Source organism: Mustelus asterias, unplaced genomic scaffold (assembly GCF_964213995.1).
Source record: "Mustelus asterias unplaced genomic scaffold, sMusAst1.hap1.1 HAP1_SCAFFOLD_2635, whole genome shotgun sequence".
Taxonomy (NCBI): Eukaryota; Metazoa; Chordata; class Chondrichthyes; order Carcharhiniformes; family Triakidae; genus Mustelus; species Mustelus asterias.
The window spans coordinates 112-15,115 of NW_027592580.1; the positions used below are offsets into that span (position 1 = coordinate 112).

The 15,004-nt window shown below is 51.6% G+C and overlaps 1 protein-coding gene across 1 annotated transcript; it reads left to right on the top strand.

Annotated features, from left to right (window-relative positions):
• Positions 1 to 960: 960 nt before the first annotated feature.
• atp6ap1a (ATPase H+ transporting accessory protein 1a) lies at positions 961 to 11,408 on the top strand. Its single transcript, XM_078207716.1, has 5 exons — positions 961 to 1,113; positions 4,113 to 4,354; positions 5,919 to 5,969; positions 7,590 to 7,821; positions 10,040 to 11,408. Exons 1-5 carry the CDS (start codon positions 994 to 996, stop codon positions 10,247 to 10,249), a joined length of 855 nt encoding a protein of 284 aa, XP_078063842.1. The 5' UTR covers positions 961 to 993; the 3' UTR covers positions 10,250 to 11,408.
• Positions 11,409 to 15,004: the final 3,596 nt, after the last annotated feature.

Below are 15,004 nucleotides of genomic sequence, written 5' to 3' on the forward strand. Positions count from 1 at the left end.
GGGGTGAGCTTATGAGGAGAGATTGAGTAGATTGGGCCTGTACTCGTTGGAGTTCAGAAGGCTGAGGGGAGATCTTATAGAGACATACAAGATAATGAAGGGGCTCGACAGGGCAGAGGCAGAGAGATTCTTTCCACTTAGAAAGGAAACAAGAACTAGAGGACACAGCCTCAAAATAAGGGGGAGTCAGTTTAGAACAGAGTTGAGGAGGAACTTCTTCACTCAGAGGGTAGTGAATCTCTGGAATTCTCTGCCCATTGAAGCAGTGGAGGCTCCCTCGTTAAATATGTTTAAGTCACAGGTAGATGGATTTCTGATCAGTAAGGGAATTAAGGGTTATGGGGAGCGGGCAGGTAAGTGGAACTAAACCACTATCAGATCAGCCATGATCTTATTGAATGGTGGGGCAGGCTCGAGGGGCGAGATGGCCTACTCCTGCTCCTATTTCTTATGTTCTTATGTACTGATAATGTGTACAGTATCCTAGGCTTTCCCCTGGATGTGTATTAGTCCTTCCCTACCCACGCCACTGTCGGTGGTGGAGGGAGTGAATGTTGAGGGTGGGGGGTTAGCGTGTCGATCGAGCGGGGGGGGGGGCTGCTTTGTCCCGGATGGTGTCGAGCTTCTCGAGTGCTGTCGGAGCCGCGCTCATCCAGGCGAGTGGGAGAGTATTCCATCACACTCCCGACTTGTGCCTTGTAGATGGTGGACAGGCTTTGGGGGGAGTCAGGAGGTGAGTTACTCTCCGCAGGATTCCCAGCCTCTGACCTGCTCTGGGAGCCACAGTATTTATATGGCTGGGTCCAGCTCAGTTTCTGCTCAATGGGAACCCCCGGGATGTTGATAGTGGGGGGGATTCAGCGATGGGAATGCCATTGAATGTCAAGGGGAGATGGTTGGATCCTCTCTTGTTGGAGATGGTCATTGCCTGGCGCTTGTGTGGGGTGAATGTTACTTGATTGGCATTAATGTGAATCAGTGGGTGATGTGTGTATGTGTGAGAATTTGTACCTCCGCTCTTTTCCAGATAACATTATCGGACAAGTGTTGGAGACCCTGAAGACGGAAGCAGTCCCTTTCCTCGCTATCCTCACTGCATCGCGACCGTCCAGGGTAAGCTCCCCATAACATTTAAAATTAACACGAGGGGTAGACCATTCTGCGCCCCCCCCCCCCCGATCAGAGATCTGTCAAACTCACCCTTGAATATATTCAGTGAGCCGCAGCCCTCACTGCTGTCTGGGGGGGAGGGGGGGAATTCCACAGACTGACCACCCTCTGAGAAGAAATTCCTCCTCATCTCCGTCTCCATGGGAGACCCCTCATTCTGAGACTGTTTTCTTCCCCCCCCCCCCCCCCCCCCCACCAGTTCTAGATTCTCCCCCATGAGGGAGGCAACATCCTCTCAGCATCCACCCTGTCAAACCCCCACCCCCCCTATCAGAATCTGAGATGTTTCAGTAAGATCCCTGTCACTGTCTGTGTGGAGTCTGCACGATACCCGCCCCCAGCCCCGTGTCTGCGTGGGTTTCCTCCGGGTGCTCCGGTTTCCTCCCACAGTCCGAAAGACATGCTGGTTGGGTGGATTGGCCATGGTAAATTGACCCTTAGTGTCAGGGGGACTAGCTAGGGTAAATACATGGGTTTAATGGGGCTAGGACTTGGGTGGGATTGTGGTCGGTGTAGACTCGATGGGCCGAATGACCTCCTTCTGCACTGTAGGGATTCTATGATTCTACATTCATGGCCGGATGCAAGGGCGGCACAGTGGTTAGCACTGCTGCCTCGCAGCTCCAGGGACCCCGGGTCCGATTCCCGGCTTGGGCCACTGTCTGTGTGGAGTCTGCACGTTCTCCCCGTGTCTGCGTGGGTTTCCTCCGGGTGCTCCGGTTTCCTCCCACAGTCCAAAGATGCTTAGAACCCAAGGGAATAGGGGAGATCCTAAATGAATACTTTGCATCGGTATTCACGAAGGAGAGGGGCGTGTTAACCGGGAGTGTCTCGGAGGGAGGTGTTGACCCGTTAGAGAAAATCTCCATTACGAGAGAGGAAGTGTTAGGTTTTTTAGGGAACATTAAAACTGACAAAGCCCCAGGGCCTGATGGCATCTATCCTCGACTGCTCAGGGAGACGAGAGAGGAAATTGCTGGGCCTCTGACGGAAATCTTTGTCGCTTCTTTGGACACGGGTGAGGTCCCTGAGGATTGGAGGATAGCGAATGTGGTCCCGTTGTTTAAGAAGGGTAGCAGGGATAACCCAGGAAATTATAGGCCGGTGAGCTTGACGTCCGTGGTAGGGAAGTTGTTGGAGAGGATTCTTAGAGACAGGATGTATGTGCATTTAGAACGGAACAATCTCATTAGTGACAGACAGCATGGTTTTGTAAGAGGGAGGTCGTGCCTTACAAATTTGGTGGAGTTTTTTGAGGAAGTGACAAAAACGGTTGATGAAGGAAGGGCCGTGGATGTCGTCTATATGGATTTCAGTAAGGCATTTGACAAAGTCCCACATGGCAGGTTGGTTAAGAAGGTTAAGGCTCATGGGATACAAGGAGAAGTGGCTCGATGGGTGGAGAACTGGCTTGGCCATAGGAGACAGAGGGTAGTGGTCGAAGGGTCTTTTTCCGGCTGGAGGTCTGTGACCAGTGGTGTTCCACAGGGCTCTGTACTGGGACCTCTGCTATTTGTGATATATATAAATGATTTGGAAGAAGGTGTAACTGGCGTAATCAGCAAGTTTGCGGATGACACAAAGATGGCTGGAATTGCGGATAGCGAAGAGCATTGTCGGGCAATACAGCAGGATATAGATAGGCTGGAAAATTGGGCGGAGAGGTGGCAGATGGAATTTAATCCGGATAAATGCGAAGTGATGCATTTTGGAAGAAATAATGTAGGGAGGAGTTATGCAATAAATGGCAGAGTCATCAGGAGTATAGAAACACAGAGGGACCTAGGTGTGCAAGTCCACAAATCCTTGAAGGTGGCAACACAGGTGGAGAAGGTGGTGAAGAAGGCATATGGTATGCTTGCCTTTATAGGACGGGGTATAGAGTATAAAAGCTGGAGTCTGATGATGCAGCTGTATAGAACGCTGGTTAGGCCGCATTTGGAGTACTGCGTCCAGTTCTGGTCGCCGCACTACCAGAAGGACGTGGAGGCATTGGAGAGAGTGCAGAGAAGGTTTACCAGGATGTTGCCTGGTATGGAGGGTCTTAGCTATGAGGAGAGATTGGGTAGACTGGGGTTGTTCTCCTTGGAAAGACGGAGAATGAGGGGAGATCTAATAGAGGTATACAAGATTATGAAGGGTATAGATAGGGTGAACAGTGGGAAGCTTTTTCCCAGGTCGGAGGTGACGATCACGAGGGGTCACGGGCTCAAGCTGAGAGGGGCGAAGTATAACTCAGACATCAGAGGGACGTTTTTTACACAGAGGGTGGTGGGGGCCTGGAATGCGCTGCCAAGTAGGGTGGTGGAGGCAGGCACGCTGACATCGTTTAAGACTTACCTGGATAGTCACATGAGCAGCCTGGGAATGGAGGGATACAAACGATTGGTCTAGTTGGACCAAGGAGCGGCACAGGCTTGGAGGGCCGAAGGGCCTGTTTCCTGTGCTGTACTGTTCTTTGTTCTTTGTTCTTTATGTGCGGGTTAGGTTGATTGGCCATGCTAAATTGCCCTTTGGTGTCCCAGGATGCGTAGGTTAGCGGGGTAGATGTGTGGGGTTACGGAGATAGGGCCTGGGTGGGATTGTGGTCGGTGCAGACTCAATGGGCCGAATGGCCTCCTTCTGCACGGTAGGGTGTCTATGATGAAGATCCCCTCTGATTCTTCTAAACTCCAATGGGTTCAGGCCCCGACCTGCTCAACCTTTTCCTCATGAGACAGAAACCCCCCCCCCCCCTTCACCCCAGGAATCGGCCCAGTGAACCTTCTCTGAACGGCCTCCGATGCGAGTAGATCCTTCAGTGAGGGTGAGGAGACCAGAACTGTTCGCAGTGCTCCAGCTGCAGAAACACCAACTCCCTGTGCAGCTGGAGCAAGACTCCCCGACTTTTATACTCCACCCCTTTGTTGCCTGCTGATTAATGAGACTTTTCCTCTCCACAGATTGTCCGGGAGGGTCCCACCGTCTTGCAGGGTCCCAGCCGGCAGCTCCTGGCCGAGGAAGAGAAGGAACCCTACCCTCCGCTGGCCTACAACCACACCACCGACAGGCCGTGTATCCTGTTCTGGGCGGCCAGGATCCAGCTCTCCAAGGGGTCCGAACTTGTGGACTTAACCAATCGAACCTTCGGCGAGGGCGCCACTGTCAACATCGGCACCTCCACCTGCTCCAATGACACAGCAAAGTAGGTCAAAGAAGCCCCGTGACTGCTGGTTTTCCAAACTCCCCCTCCCTAACCGCCGCCTACTGCCAATCAGCCCCCCTCTCCAGCCTGTTACACAGGAACAGGAGGAGGCCATTCAGCCCCTCTCTCTAGCCTGATACACGGGAACAGGAGGAGGCCATTCAGCCCCTCTCTCTAGCCTGATACACGGGAACAGGAGGAGGCCATTCAGCCCCCCTCTCGAGCTTGTTACACAGGAACAGGAGGAGGCCATTCAGCCCCCCCTCTCCAGCCTGTTACACGGGAACAGGAGGAGGCCATTCAGCCCCTCTCTCTAGCCTGATACACGGGAACAGGAGGAGGCCATTCAGCCCCCCTCTCGAGCTTGTTACACAGGAACAGGAGGAGGCCATTCAGCCCCCCCCTCGAGCCTGTTACACAGGAACAGAAGGAGGCCATTCAGCCCCTCTCCAGCCTGTTACACGGGAACAGGAGGAGGCCATTCAGCCCCCCTCTCGAGCCTGTTACACAGGAACAGGAGGAGGCCATTCAGCCCCCCCTCTCGAGCCTGTTACACAGGAACAGAAGGAGGCCATTCAGCCCCCCTCTCGAGCCTGTTACACAGGAACAGGAGGAGGCCATTCAGCCCCCCTCTCGAGCCTGTTACACAGGAACAGGAGGAGGCCATTCAGCCCCCCTCTCCAGCCTGTTACACGGGAACAGGAGGAGGCCATTCAGCCCCCCTCTCGAGCCAATTACACAGGAACAGGAGGAGGCCATTCAGCCCCCCTCTCGAGCCTGTTACACAGGAACAGGAGGAGGCCATTCAGCCCCCCTCTCGAGCCTGTTACACAGGAACAGGAGGAGGCCATTCAGCCTCTCTCTCTCGAGCCTGTTACACAGGAACAGGAGGAGGCCATTCAGCCCCCCTCTCGAGCCTGTTACACAGGAACAGGAGGAGGCCATTAACCCCCCTCTCGAGCCTGTTACACAGGAACAGGAGGAGGCCATTCAGCCCCCTCTCTCTCGAGCCTGTTACACAGGAACAGGAGGAGGCCATTCAGCCCCTCTCGAGCCTGTTACACGGTGCACTTAACATCTAATTGGGAGATGGCACAGGCTCCGGTGGGCCAATGATTGGGGAGGGGGAAGGGAGGAGGGCAGTAGGTGGGGAGCACTGGGGGAAGGTGGGAGTAGAGTGTTGGGGTGCTCTGCAATGGTGAGATGGGACAGTGGTTAATTGGTCAGGGTTAGAGGAGCGGCCATGTTGGAGATACACGGGTGTTTCTGTCAGTGGGGATTGGGGGGTTGCCTCTGTTTGGATGGTAACTGATGACTGAATGTCGACACCTCTCTACCGAGACCTCCATTGCAAAATCCTGGACCCGCCCGGTCAAGGTAAGAGTGTGACTGTGCTGCCTTCTGCAGTCCACCAGCCACGCCCTGTCCCAGCCCTTCGCAGTGAGGGCACGCACGGGTAGGCTCTCTGCTTTCAGAGGTGGGGTGGGTGGGTTGGAGAAGGAACTTGACGATTGTTGGGTTGGTATCTTCTAACTGACTGCTGTTTGCTCGTTCTCTCCAACAGCCTGGTTCTGGAATACACGAAGGTGGAGTCTCTCGGGGCCCTGAGAATTGTGTAAGTATCACCGACCCAGACAGGAGGGAAACATCCCTTTAGCTTTATCGATACCCCACCCTGCGCAGAGGGTAGTGCCCCCCACTGCCCTCCAGCACCCCCACCCTGCGCAGAGGCTAGTGCCCCCTCCTCCCAACCTTGGCCTCCTGCCAAGTTTGGTTTGGACCCCACTATCTCAGGGTTTGACTGATCTCTGCACTCCCTTAAATCTCTCCAAACTTCTGCTAATGCATTGGGGGTAACAGGAACAGGGAGGCCATTCAGCCCCAGCGCACCCCCTTCCCCCACCGGGGCTGTTACACAGGAACAGGAGGGGAGGTCCATTCAGCCCCCTCTCTCGAGCCTGTTACACAGGAACAGGAGGAGGCCCATTCAGCCCCCTCTCTCAAGCCTGTTACACAGGAACAGGAGGAGGCCCATTCAGCCCCCTCTCTCGAGCCTGTTACACAGGAACAGGAGGAGGCCATTCAGCCCCCTCTCTCGAGCTTGTTGCACGGGAACTGGAGGAGGCCATGCAGCCCCCTCTCTCTCGAGCCTGTTACACAGGAACAGGAGGAGGCCATTCAGCCCCCTCTCTCTGGAGCCTGTTACACGGGAACAAGAGGAGGCCGTTCAGCCTATTACCCCCATCTAATAAAAATCATGTCCAATCTGTGACCCCCATCTCGCATCCTTTATTATGTTTGGGTATTGGAAATCTCTCAATCTCGGAGATTTAACATGAACTGACCCGGCATCGATAGCTGTTTCTGGGAGAGAATTCCGAACCCTTCCCCACCCTGTGTGTCAACGTGTTTCTTCCCTTCACTCCGGAAAGATCAGCCTCATTTTTAGACTCCCCACCCCCTCCCCCAACCAGCGAGAAATAGTTTCTCTCGACTGTATCTGATTATCTCCAAACTTCCATCAAATCACCCCCCCGTGAACCTTCTAAATTCCCGGGAACACAAACCCGAGTTATTCTTTAATCTCCTCCTCAGTATTTAACCCCTTGGAGCCTGGGCAATATTCCGGTAAATCTACACTGAACTCCTCCCCCTGAGGTCAGTATAGCCCTTCCTGAGGTGTGGGGCCCGGAACATTCTGATCCTGCACCCTCTCCAACTGCAGCTGCTTCCCCACAGGCTCGGAATCCTAAATGACCAATTCTGCACATGCGTGTGGTTTGACCCTGTATGTTCCCCACCCACCCCTCCCTCCCTCCCCCCCCCCCCCCCCCCCGCCCCGTCCTCGGGTATTTTCACACTTGGAAGCATTTCCTGTTCATTTTTAGGTGAGTTAGTTTCCCGCCAGTCAGAGCTATTGCTGAGAAAAGGAGACGCGTCTTGTTTTTTTTGACACTCGGACAAAGACAAGAATGCCAAATTTCAAAGGGAGCAGCAATTTCTAACTACATCCTGGAAAGCAGAGGATGCTGATCGGTCGGCAATTCGGCTCGATGCTGCATTGGTCGCGCCGTTACCGTGGAGAATCGGGGGCCGGCGTGTTGACCAATCGGCACCCTGATCTTGCACAGTGGAAATTGTTGCTCTCTGTGAAATTTGGCATTCTGGCATTTGTCCTGATTTCTCTTTCTCTCGTGCTCTCACTCTCTCCCACCCTCCGCGTTTCTCCCCCCAGATTCCGAATGTCCAATCAGATGTATAAAGTGTCCGCCAAGTACTGGTTCACCCTGGACCAATTGGAGATCTACTCCAATGGGGAGCGCATCGCTTTCAACGTCACGCAGATCTACGCGCCGGCCATCTACTCCTACCACTGCAAGCGGGTGGCCCAGGACTACCAGTACAACTCTATCCTCCCGTGGAGCACCAGCACTCGCAACTGGCAGGTCATCTTTGAAGACTTCCAGGTACATTCAACAATACATCACTGCCCTCCCCTGGATAATCCACACAAGCACCCCCACCCCAAACCCCTCGATTAGATTCCAGTCTGTGTCTCACTCCCAGGTATCTGTTACTCTATATATAAACCCTCCCGAACTCCTCGATTAGATTCCAGTCTGTAACTCACTCCCGGGTATCTGTTATTCTATATATAAACCACCCCGAACCCCTCGATTAGACTCCAGTCTGTAACTCACTCCCGGGTATCTGTTATTCTACATATAAACCACCCTGAACCCCTCGATTAGATTCCAGTCTGTAACTCACTCCCGGGTATCTGTTATTCTATATATAAACTACCCCAAACCCCTCGATTAGATTCCAGTCTGTAACTCACTCCCGGGTATCTGTTATTATATATATAAACCACCCCGAACCCCTCGATTAGATTCCAGTCTGTAACTCACTCCCGGGTATCTGTTATTCTATATATAAACCACCCCGAACCCCTCGATTAGATTCCAGTCTGTACTCACTCCCAGGTATCTGTTATTCTATATATAAACCACCCTGAACCCCTCGATTAGATTCCAGTCTGTAACTCACTCCCGGGATCTGTTATTCTATATATAAACCATCCCGAACCCCTCGATTAGATTCCAGTCTGTAACTCACTCCCGGGATCTGTTATTCTATATATAAACCATCCCAAACCCCTCGATTAGATTCCAGTCTGTAACTCACTCCCGGGTATCTGTTATTCTACATATAAACCACCCTGAACCCCTCGATTAGATTCCAGTCTGTAACTCACTCCCGGGTATCTGTTATTCTATATATAAACCACACCAAACCCCTCGATTAGATTCCAGTCTGTAACTCACTCCCGAGTATCTGTTATTCTATATATAAACCCTCCCGAACCCCTCGATTAGATTCCAGTCTGTAACTCACTCCCGGGATCTGTTATTCTATAGATAAACCCTCCCGAACCCCTCGATTAGATTCCAGTCTGTAACTCACTCCCAGGTATCTGTTATTCTATATATAAACCCTCCCGAACCCCTCGATTAGATTCCAGTCTGTAACTCACTCCCAGGTATCTGTTATTCTATATATAAACCCTCCCGAACCCCTCGATTAGATTCCAGTCTGTAACTCACTCCCAGGTATCTGTTATTCTATATATAAACCACCCTGAACCCCTCGATTAGATTCCAGTCTGTAACTCACTCCCGGGTATCTGTTATTCTATATATAAACTACCCCAAACCCCTCGATTAGATTCCAGTCTGTAACTCACTCCTGGGTATCTGTTATTCTATATATAAACCACCCTGAACCCCTCAATTAGACTCCAGTCTGTAACTCACTCCCGGGTATCTGTTATTATATATATAAACCACCCCGAACCCCTCGATTAGATTCCAGTCTGTAACTCACTCCTGGGTATCTGTTATTCTATATATAAACCCTCCCGAACTCCTCGATTAGATTCCAGTCTGTAACTCACTCCCGGGTATCTGTTATTCTATATATAAACCACCCTGAACCCCTCGATTAGACTCCAGTCTGTAACTCACTCCCGGGTACCTGTTATTCTATATATAAACCACCCTGAACCCCTCGATTAGATTCCAGTCTGTAACTCACTCCCGGGTATCTGTTATTCTATATATAAACCCCCCCGAACCCGTCGATTAGACTCCAGTCTGTAACTCACTCCCGGGTACCTGTTATTCTATATATAAACCACCCTGAACCCCTCGATTAGATTCCAGTCTGTAACTCACTCCCGGGTACCTGTTATTCTATATATAAACCACCCTGAACCCCTCGATTAGATTCCAGTCTGTAACTCACTCCCGGGTTTCTGTTATTCTATACATAAACCACCCTGAACCCCTCGATTAGATTCCAGTCTGGAACTCACTCCCGGGATCTGTTATTCTATATATAAACCACCCTGAACCCCTCGATTAGATTCCAGTCTGTAACTCACTCCCGGGTATCTGTTATTCTATATATAAACCACCCCGAACCCCTCGATTAGATTCCAGTCTGTAACTCACTCCCGGGTATCTGTTGTATATAAATCACTGCGCACTGTAGTGCCAATGATTGATGGAATGTGAAGTTGCTGTCTAAACTGGCTGTAACTAAAAATAAATCTCTTCTTTCTTCTGTGCCTTGCACCACCCCCCCCCCCCCCCCCCCCGATACCCCACCTCATCTCCGCAGATCCAAGGCTTTGGTGTCAAAGGAATGAAGTTCTCCTACGCCAGCGACTGTGCTGGCTTCTTCACGCCTGCCATCTGGATGGGGCTCCTCACCACGCTCCTCATGGTCTTCATCCTCACCTATGGGCTCCACATGATCACCAGCCTGAAGACCATGGACCGCTTTGACGACCCCAAGGGCCCCTCCATCTCCGTGCCGCAGACTGAGTGATTGTGATTTCCCCCCCCCCCCCCCACCCCGAGGTCTTCCATCCCCCCTTCCCTCCCCAAGTCAGCCAGGCTCCTATGGCACACGTCGGTCTTTAATTTAACTTGTACTTAATCACGGATGAGTGTGTGTCTCTCTCCTCAAACCACTGTCCCCCCTCCAATGTCACTTTTGTATATATCCCACTCACTGCCCCCCCCCCCATTCTCTTGCCTCAACTCTTTATTTGCATTTTGTGTCTCTCTCTTACTGGGGAGCAGAAAATGTGGTGTTCTCTTAAATTATGCAATAGCTTCCCCCCCCCCCCCTTCCAACCCCTGATGGGTTGCCCTGAGGATTACTGGCGTGAGCGCACTTAACCTGCTGTGCCGTTCCGGCGAGGAGAAATTGAGGTTGCAATTGGGCTCTAGGTGTCCCTTGGGGTTTGAGACGTTGCAATTGAACTTGGCCTGTCCTCCACTCCTACCAAGTGAGGGATTGGTGTTGGAAACGTGCTTTGGGTGCACTGAGGTACGTCACTTCTCATGCCTCCCTCACTCCTCCCAGCAAAGATGGTTTGCGTCAGCAGAAGGCCATTCAGCCCCTTGACGCCTATCCTGCTACCACTCCCGAGACTGCAGCTGACTGCGTCAGATTGGGAAGCTGCTGTGGGTGAGCGTGATGGGTTTCAAAGTTTGCCTCCCGGGGTACATGCCAATGCTCCAAACCGCCCCCCCCCCCCCTTGTCAAGATGAGACCAAGACTGGGGTTGCACTATCTCCTCCCATCCCCAATGTCCACCTTCCCAGGGGGGGCATTTACAACACCAGTCTGAGAAACAGGACCTACCCAATGCACTGAGGAACCTTTAAGATGGGAAGGTTGGCCCTCCTCCTCCCCCCCCCCCACTCAAAATGCAAAGGTCATTTCAGTTCAATCGCTCTGATTGCCTCCTCCCAAACTACCCTCCCACCCGGTTCAGGGCTGCGGTCCCGAGGAACTGCTCCCCGCTGTTCTCCTGAACAATCTCCCCATTGTCAGTACTGCAGCACACGCTCTTATCTCCAGCCGGCTGTCTGGCGTGCGGAGGGGGGAAGGTTCAGTGAATTGTGCTCGACATGCTGTGATACTGGATGAATGTGTATACTTTTGTTGGGGTTTAGTGTAAGCTTTGTGAGGAAAAGGCCAAGTTGTAAACTCCTCCAGCGGGTCTGTTGGGAGGGATATTCTGTAAATTGTGGAAAGCAGAGGGGGGGTGGGTCAGAGTGCCACGTGGCAGACTCTCCCCCCAAGTGGCGGGCTCCATGGTGAGCTGCTGTGTTCCTGGCTTTGCTCGTGCGTGGACCAGTATTGGTTTTGTGTTTTGTTCTGCGTTTTTTTGAGATGTAAATGGATTCTTGTGGCTTCATAATTATTGTAAAACTCGATGAACCAGTAAATATCACCTGTGCCCCCATCCCGGACTAAACCAGCTTGATTTTTATTCAGTGTCTGTGCTTATCAATCATCAAAATGTGATCTAGTGCATGCACCCTGTCAAAGAGCTCAAATATTAAATCTCCTTCCACACTGTCTCCCATCAAACACTCCCAGGACAGTACAGCACGGGGTTAGATACAGAGTAAAGCTCCCTTGACACTGTCCCCATCAAACACTCCCAGGACAGGTACAGCACGGGGTTAGATACAGAGTAAAGCTCCCTCTACACTGTCCCCCATCAAACACTCCCAGGACAGGTACAGCACGGGGTTAGATACGGAGTAAAGCTCCCTCTACACTGTCCCGCATCAAACACTCCCAGGACAGGTACAGCACGGGGTTGGATACAGAGTAAAGTTCCCTCTACACTATCCCCCCCCATCAAACACTCCCAGGACAGGTACAGCACGGGGTTGGATACAGAGTAAAGCTCCCTCTACACTGTCCCCCATCAAACACTCCCAGGACAGGTACAGCACGGGGTTAGATACAGAGTAAAGTTCCCTCTACACTGTCCCCATCAAACACTCCCAGGACAGGTACAGCACGGGGTCAGATACAGAGTAAAGCTCCCTCTACACTGTCCCCCATCAAACACTCCCAGGACAGGTACAGCATGGGGTTAGATACAGAGTAAAGTTCCCTCTACACTGTCCCCATCAAACACTCCCAGGACAGGTACAGTGAACTGGTGCGGTGACAATAATCTCTCCCTCAATGTCAACAAAATGAAGGAGATTGTCATCGACTTCAGGACGCATAAAGGAGAAATGCTTCTGTCGACATCAACGGGGACGAAGTAGAAAAGGTCAAAAGCTTCACGTTTTTAGGTGTCTAGATTACCAACAACCTGTCCTGGTCCCCTCATGTTGACACTATAGTTAAGAAAGCCCACCAAGGCCTCTACTTTCTCAGGAGGCTAAGGAAATTTGGCATGTCAGCTACAACTCTCATCAACCTTTACAGATGCACCACAGAAAGCATTCTTTCTGGTTGTATCACAGCTTGGTATGGCTCCTGCTCTGCCCAAGACCGCAAGAAACTACAAATGGTCGTGAACGTAGCCCAATCCATCACGCAAACCAGCCTCCCATCCATTGACTCTGTCTACATTTCCTGCTGCCTCGGCAAAGCAGCCAGCATAATTAACGACCCCACGCACCCCGGACATTCTCTCTTCCACCTTCATCCTTTGGGAAAAGGATACGAAAGTCTGAGGTCACGTACCGACCGACTCAAGAACAGCTTCTTCCCTGCTGCTGTCAGACTTTTGAATGGACCTATCGTGTAAAGTTGATCTTTCTCTACACCCTTCTATGACTGTAATGACATTCTGCACCCTCCCCTTTCCTTCTCTATGAATGGTATGCTTTGTTTGTATAGTGTGTAAGAAACAACACTTTTCACTATGTTAATACATGTGACAATAAATCGAATCAAATCTAACCTACACTGTCCCCATCAAACACTCCTGGGACAGGTACAGCACGGGGTTAGATACAGAGTAAAGCTCCCTCTACACTGTCCCCATCAAACACTCCCAGGACAGGTACAGCACGGGGTTAGATACAGAGTAAAGCTCCCTTGATGCCGAAAGATGCCCTCATAAGAACAGGATATGGCGCTCGACTCATCGATCGACAGTTCCGAGGCGCCACAGTGAAAAATGGCACCGACCTCCTCAGTAGACAAACACAGGACACGGCGGACAGAGTACCCTTCGTCGTCCAGTACTTCCCCGGAGCGGAGAAGCTACAACGTCTTCTCCGGAGCCTTCAACATGTCATTGATGAAGACGAACATCTCGCCAAGGCCATCCCCACACCCCCACTTCTTGCCTTCAAACAACCGCACAACCTCAAACAGACCATTGTCCGCAGCAAACTACCCAGCCTTCAGGAGAACAGTGACCACGACACCACACAACCCTGCCACAGCAATCTCTGCAAGACGTGCCGGATCATCAACACAGATGCCATCATCTCACGTGAGAACACCAGCTACCAGGTACACGGTACCTACTCTTGCAACTCGGCCAAGGTTGTCTACCTGATACGCTGCAGGAAAGGATGTCCCGAGGCATGGTACATTGGGGAAACCATGCAGACGCTACGACAACGGATGAATGAACACCGCTTGACAATCACCAGGCAGGAGTGTTCTCTTCCTGTTGGGGAACACTTCAGCAGTCACGGGCATTTGGTCTCTGATCTTCGGGTAAGCGTTCTCCAAGGCGGCCTTCACGACACACGACAGCGCAGAGTCGCTGAGCAGAGACTGATAGCCAGGTTCCGCACACATGAGGACGGCCTCAACCGGGATCTTGGGTTCATGTCACACTAACTGTAACCCCCACGACTTGCCTGGGCTTGCAAAATCTCACTAACTGTCCTGGCTGGAGACAATACACACCTCTTTAACCTGAGCTTAACACTCTCTCCACTCACATTGTCTGTACCTTTGAGACTTGATTACCTGTAAAGACTCGCATTCCAACCATTATTTTGTAAATTGAGTTTGTGTCTTTATATGTCCTGTTTGTGAACAGAACTCCCACTTACCTGACGAAGGAGCAGCGCTCCGAAAGCTAGTGGCTTTTGCTACCAAATAAACATATTGGACTTTAACCTGGTGTTATGAGACTTCTTACCCCATCAAACACTCCCAGGACAGGTACAGCATAGGGTTAGACACAGCGTAAAACTCCCTCTATGTTGTCCCCATCGAACTTTCTCATGACGGGTACAGCACGGGGTGAGATACAGAGGAAAGCTCCCTCTACACCGTCCACATCAAACACTCCCAGGACAGGTACAGCACGGGGTTAGATACGGAGTAAAGCTCCCTCGACACTGTCCCCATCAAACATTCCCATGACAGGTACAGCATGGGGTTAGATACAGAGTAAAGCTCCCTCTACGCTGTCCCCCATCAAACACTCCCAGGACAGGTACAGCACGGGGTTAGATACAGAGTAAAGCTCCCTCTACCCCGTCCCTATCAAACACTCCCAGGACAGGCACAGCACGGGGTTAGATACAGAGTAAAGCTCCCTCTACACTGTCCCCATCAAACACTCCCAGGACAGGGACAGCACGGGGTTAGATACAGAGTAAAGCTCCCTCTACACTGACCCCATCAAACACTCCCAGGAGTATTGGACCTGGATTTAGTCTCCACCTCTGGGGTGTGTGGGCAATATGGTTGAGGTACTTTCTGGTTATCTGGGCTGAGCAGACATGTGGGGTAATCATGTGACAGTGCAGTGTCACAATTTTCTAACGGATTTATCAGTGATTG

What these genes read in the sequence shown, in the direction of transcription:
- atp6ap1a (XM_078207716.1), top strand. Translation starts at nt 994, where the DNA reads ATGTGTGAGAATTTGTACCTCCGCTCTTTTCCAGATAACATTATCGGA. An exon ending in TGCTCCAATGACACAGCAAA is followed by an intron (nt 4,355 to 5,918) that starts GTAGGTCAAAGA and finishes TCTCTCCAACAG; the next exon opens with CCTGGTTCTGGAATACACGA. An exon ending in CTCGGGGCCCTGAGAATTGT is followed by an intron (nt 5,970 to 7,589) that starts GTAAGTATCACC and finishes TTCTCCCCCCAG; the next exon opens with ATTCCGAATGTCCAATCAGA.